The following is a 6,136-nucleotide window of genomic DNA, read 5'->3' as shown; positions in this document are numbered from 1 at the left end:
TTAACAATGATAATAGTAATGTGGCATATCACCAAAACAAAACGTATTAATATTAATATAGTGAGGTGACTTGCGGCAGCTTTCAGGAACTTGAAGAACAGCGTTTCAGCCATCAGCTGTGCGAACTAAGCCTTATTCTTTGCCGGATTCGGTCAAAGCGACCATCATCACGGGGAGAAATCTCAGTACATCAGATGGATAGGAAATTAATAGTTTTTTTTTGCAGCTACTTATCCGTCTTATCTTCTCTTTCTTCCTGTAATGATGGTCGCTTTGACCGAAAGCGGTAAAGAGTAAAAAATAATTCGTACAGCTAGTGACTAAAATGCAGTTCTTCTGATATTAAGTATTATCAGCATGTACTGGTTTATCGTGAGGCGGGTAAATTATCCGTCACTAATGTAAGAGAAGCAACAATGTACTTGTAACTACCATTTTGTCTTGAGAAAGTCAACTATTCGTTTTGCTTTTATTATTTTTGCCGGCCGCGGTGGCGGAGCGGTTCTAGGCGTATAGTCTGGAACTGTGTGACCGCTACGGTCGCAGGTTCGAATCCTGCCTCGGGCATGGATGTGTGTGATGTCCTTAGGTTAGTTAGGTTTAAGTAGTTCTAAGTTCTAGGGGACTGATGACCTCAGAAGTTAAGTCCCATAGTACTCAGAGCCCTTTGAACCATTTATTATTTGTAATGCTATTTTTTCATTTTCCATTTTCCACCTTAAGGAACAGAGCGAACTGTTTTAGTTCCGACGCATTATAAATTCCCTGTTCTTTTCAGTCAGTTACCAGGTAAGGTGATGACTGGGGTTATATGTGAGGCTACTACCAGCACCAGCGTTTACCTGACAGCCAAGCAAATCCCCTCAAAATCGTTAGTCAGAAGCGAGAAAGTGGACCTACCTTACCTTCCTTCAGGGAAAATATTCTGCACTGTGCAAGACATAACAGAAAATCAAAATTAGAAAATTCATGTTTCTGTACTCTTTGAGTACATTGCGTCTAATGACAATAAATGACTGTGAGAAATCAGTTAATTTAGTTATTTAAGCAATGTCTGATTCTAAAGTTTCGACAAGCGTTCAAACTGTATAGCTATATGCATAATTCCGTCACATGAAGAGACGCAATATACTCAAACAAATTTGCTCGGTTCAACTTTAAAAAATGCTCTCCATTGTACAAAAGACGATGGTCTACTACTTGGATGAGGATATTTTAATTAATTTCTGGATCGAAACAGGTTCACAAGCTATTAAAGTTTCAATTGTAAATCTGATCAACTTCGAAAAATTCGTTAGTTTTGAGGTATTATGTTTTTGTTGACGCCGCTAACTCTAAAGAAGTGACGGAACTCAAAGACATAGCTCATGCTGGGCACCTGGTCGTTGATGCTGCTCAGTGTCTGCGTCTTATGCTCGGACAAAGAGGGTGGTGATCCACTACAGTGACGTACTCTTGCTTGGTATATTAATTACATGAAAAATTCAGACTGAATACGTCTGTGCTGTAAAGTTGACACTGACGCTTCTCCCAGCACATTTAATAATTCTGTACCAATAGAGATGTCAGATGTAGATATCTAGGTTCGAAAGTCAAGTGTGATATTATATATCGAGCACAATGTACACTCACCACTCAGCGTTATAATTTCAGAATGAGCACTTTGCTTTTGAATTTTCATCTAGTAATATGCACAATTCGCGAATGACCCTTAAAGTTTATGTAAATCGCTAATCTCCTGCTGCTGCACCCGTAATCATTAATCGATTCAGCTTTCCGTTCTCTTGTAACCCAGTTCTAAAGAGCACAGTCTACCGTCATACACGTTTCAGTATCAACACCGTTTGCACTTCATATCTGATCCTTCTTCGGTTACATGAAAATTATAACCAATACTTGTAGGCCGACAGTAACAGTTAACAGATGTCAGTTGAAATTCTTTGCTACTTCACGCATTTCGGGCGTAGTGCATCGTCAGATGATCTGTCAAAAATAATCTTACAAAACAGTCATAGCACATGGTAATACAGACGTAAACAGAAATATATGTCACACATTGCAATTTACGTGTGCGAACGATACGTACCAAGTAACAAAGTTGATGAAATAATTTTAAATATAGTCAGTGTAGCATGTATTACTTAACAATTGTAAGCTACTGCTGCCGAGTGAACAAGAAGAACGTCAATACAGACTTGTAGAAAATGCTCCCTCCAAAAATTAAGAATAACAAAGGATAACAACTGAGCACGCCAGGTGGCGTGCTGACCAGTGACGCTGCATAAGTCCATGGGAGAAATTTCTATTTATATTTATTCGTTGCAAGTGATTGCAGAATGTTATTATTGAGTACAAAGAAACCCTGTAAACTGTGCTATAGTCCAGACATCGCGGTGATACACGAAACGTGAGTCGATACCACAGAGATTAACAAGTGCTCGCTGCAATCCGCGCGCTCCAAAACATCACGCCTCACGCCTCCCTCTCAGAACAGCAGCACCCTCATGCTGAGGTCAATATAGTATCGAGCACGGAAAAATTCAGCCCGGTTTGTGACCTCATACGAGGGTGTCAACATCATCACATAAGACCAACGAGTTGTTAAAGTTCTGGTGCAATCTTCTTCTTCTTCTTCTTTATCGTCGCCTTGTCCCACGTCACGTAGGGTCGGCGTTGCTTTTTTGGATCCTTCTCCTCCATAGTAGTCTATCCATTGCCTCTTCCTTATTCCATCCTTTCTCCCATAGGTCCCCGGATATCTTATCCTTCCACTTCATCTTCAGTCTTCCTCTCCTTCTCGCTCCTTCAATCTTTATATCTTCAACTCTGTTTCCGATATACTCTTCCCGTTTTCTCTGTAAGTGTGCGTACCACCTTAGTCTGCTCTCTTGTATCTTTTTCCCCATGGGTCCCACTTTAACACCTCCTCTAACAAATTCATTTCTAATCCTGTCCTTCCTTGTTACCCCACACATCCACCTCAGCATCCTCATTTCCGCCACTTCCATCTTCCTTTTCTGGGCTACTGTGATTGGCCATGCCCCTGCCCCGTATATCATAGCAGGCCTTACCACCGACTTGAACACTTTCCTTTCAACCCAATGCTCACCTTCTTGTCACACAACACTCCACTCATTTTCCTCCAGTTGTTCCAAGCGCAATTTATTCGGTGTTGTATCTCGCTTTCCCGTCCTCCGTCCCTCTGTATGTACGACCCCAGGTATTTAAATTGGCAGACCGATTTCAGCTCATCATCCTGGATCTTGCAAGACCTCATCTGCACATCCTTCAGTGCTAAATATTCTGACTTTGTCCTGCTAATTTTCATCCCTATTTCTTCTAATGCGTTCCTCCAATCCTCCAGCTTTTCCTCCAGTCTGTCGATGCTCTGCTCACAAAGAACCACATCATCCGCAAACATCATATTCGACGGCGCTTCCTTCTTCACATCTTTCACCAGCACATCCGTAATCAGGTCAAAGAGGTAGGGACTAAGCGGAGACCCTTGATGTAACCCTGCTTTTACTGGAAACTCCTTTGTCATGCCCACACTACTTCTCACCTGTGTCATTGCTACTCTGTACATTTCCTTCACTAACCTCACATACTTCTCTTGCACGCACTGCTCTCTCATGCTTCTCCATATTTCGTCCCTTGGGACTGTCATATGCTTTCTCCAAATCAATGAAAGTCATATGTAGATCGGCTTGTAGCTCCCCGTGTCTCTCAACTTTCCGCCTTAAAGCATGTATTGCATCAGTCGTTCCTCTTCCAGGCATGAACCCAAACTGTTCTTCCCACACCACAGTCTCCTTGCGTTATCTTGCTTCTATAACTCTTTCCCAAATTTTCATAGCGTGTGCCATCAGTTTAATACCTCTATAGTTACTGCAGTCCTGCACCTCACATGTCCCCTTAAATATTTGGATCAGTACACTAGTTCTCCACTCGTCTGGCATCTCCTCCTGTCGCCAAATCTTCTTCATTAAATCCCAAAGCAGCTCAATTCCCTTTTTACCGAGACACTTCCATACCTCAATGGCGATCTTGTCTGGGCCAACTACCTTCCCATTTTTCATCTTTTCAACTGCCTGTTCGACTTTATCTCTACTTTTATCCATCGTTAATCCTTCGTTTGCCCCTCCTTCCTCAGTTTTCACTCTTACATTTTCTTCATTCAGCAATTTCTCAAAATAATTCAACCACCTTTGTATTATTTTTCCATGGTCATGTAGAATTATTCCAGTTTCATTTTTCATTTGTTTTATTACTGTTAGATCCTTAGAAGCTTTATCTCTTGATTTGTCTATCCGTATCAGTTGTTTCACATCCTGATTTTTCTGTAGTTGTTCGTATGCCTCCCTTACTGATTCAGCTTTAGCTTTAGCCAACGGCTCGTTTTGCCTCCTTCTTTGCACTTTTTTATGCTTGCCCATCTTCAGCACTTCCGGACATATCCTCACTTCCCCTTAGCGTCTTTCTTTTCCTTCACAACCTTCTGCACCTCTTCCTTTCACCATCAACCTTCCTTATCTTTTGGCACCCCTCTCCAAGATGTTAACCCAAACACTTCCTCCCCGGTCTTCCCTATAACAGCAGTATTTATTTTCCACCACTCCTGCACACTCTCTGCCAGTTTTACCGTTCCCAGTACTTTTTCACAAAACTCCTCTCTCAAATTTTTATCCTTTGATCTCCACCACTTAATTTTCCTTTCACATTGATTTATGTGCCTCTGTCTTTTACATATTTTCATCTCACAATCCGCTACAATTAGCTGATGTTGTGTTGCTCCTCCTTCACCGTATATGACCTTAGTATTTCGCACCTCCCCGCTATTTTTCCTTCTACACAATATATAATCAATATGGCTTTTATTTTCGCCACTCCTGTATGTTATTAGTTTTCCTTTGGAAGTTGGTATTCGTAATCACTAGATCAAAAGCCACTGCAAACTCCACTATCTTTTTTCCTTCCTAATTTCTCTCGCCATACCCCCATCCTCAATGCCACCTCTCTTCCCCACCTTTCCTTCCGCCAACATGACCATTTAGATCCCTTCCGACTATCACTCTTTCATTCTCTGGTATTCCGACCATTACTCCATCCAAATCTCTCCAAAATGTTTCGTCCTCGTCCTCCGAACATCCAGCTTGGGGTGCATAGGCTGTCAGCACTGTTACCGTTTCTCCGCCAAACATCATCTTAACATACATGATCCTATCATTTACTCTGCTGACTTCACATACCTCTTCTTGAAGCTCTCCATGCAAAATAACTCCAACTCTACTTCTTGATTCCGGGCTTGCATTACTATAAAGTAGCTTATAGCCTTGAGCTAAGATCTTTGCCTTAATTCCCTTCCACCTTTTCTCTTGCACACACAAAGCCTTTATCTTCCTCCTCTGCATCATGTCTACTATCTCTCTTCCCTTTCCCGTCATCGTTCCCACGCTTTGAGTTCCCACTTTGATCTTGAACACCTTTGGATCCTTCGCAAAACGCCTCCCCCAGAGATCCGAATGGCACATTAATCTTGAGAAGCATCCATCATTCCTCTTGTTTTGGAAATGTTTTTACAGTCGGATGCCCTTCCTTCCCTTGTTAGAGGGGCGGAGGCTTGCTAGTTTTAGTCCGTCCTGGGTATTTTATTTCCCCAGTACCCACCATATCTGGTGAGCGTTCCCCTATCCGCCACCCTGGGAGGCGCCTGATGGGAGACTAGCAACTCCACACGGGAAAGTTCTGATGGAATGTAGGCTACTTTCATAAATGTTGCATTTTCTTACCTCAAGAGAACAGTTTGTTAATAAGTGCATCAAGTGGTGTTTTGTTTGTCAATGACAGTTGTAAATTATACGATAATCCTGTGGGAAAGAAGAGTGTCAAAGCTAAATAAATCTGGTTTTTATTTATGTAAGAAAGTAAACTAATACGTAGTGTTTTCTAATTTGGCTAACCTACTTCCAGAGCAATCAGAGAAATCTACATCTACGTCTACATGTACATGTAGATGGTTACTCTGAAATTCACACTTAAGTGCCTGGCAGAGGGTTCATCGAACAGTTTTCATACTACTTCTCTAACATTCCACTCTCGATTGGCACGTGGGAAAAAGGAATACCTAAACCTTTCC

The 6,136-nt window shown here is 41.8% G+C and overlaps 1 protein-coding gene across 1 annotated transcript; it reads right to left on the bottom strand.

Annotated features, from left to right (window-relative positions):
* Positions 1-5,003: 5,003 nt before the first annotated feature.
* LOC124777011 lies at positions 5,004-5,444 on the bottom strand. The gene has a single exon (XM_047252263.1). It carries the CDS (start codon positions 5,442-5,444, stop codon positions 5,004-5,006), a length of 441 nt encoding a protein of 146 aa, XP_047108219.1.
* Positions 5,445-6,136: the final 692 nt, after the last annotated feature.

This window comes from Schistocerca piceifrons, chromosome 1 (assembly GCF_021461385.2).
Source record: "Schistocerca piceifrons isolate TAMUIC-IGC-003096 chromosome 1, iqSchPice1.1, whole genome shotgun sequence".
NCBI lineage: Eukaryota > Metazoa > Arthropoda > Insecta > Orthoptera > Acrididae > Schistocerca > Schistocerca piceifrons.
The sequence above is the reverse complement of the archived record's forward strand: the minus strand, read 5'-3'. Positions and strand labels throughout refer to the sequence as shown.

Coding starts and splice junctions, on each gene's coding strand:
- LOC124777011 (XM_047252263.1), bottom strand. CDS start 5,444: ATGACGGGAAAGGGAAGAGAGATAGTAGACATGATGCAGAGGAGGAAG.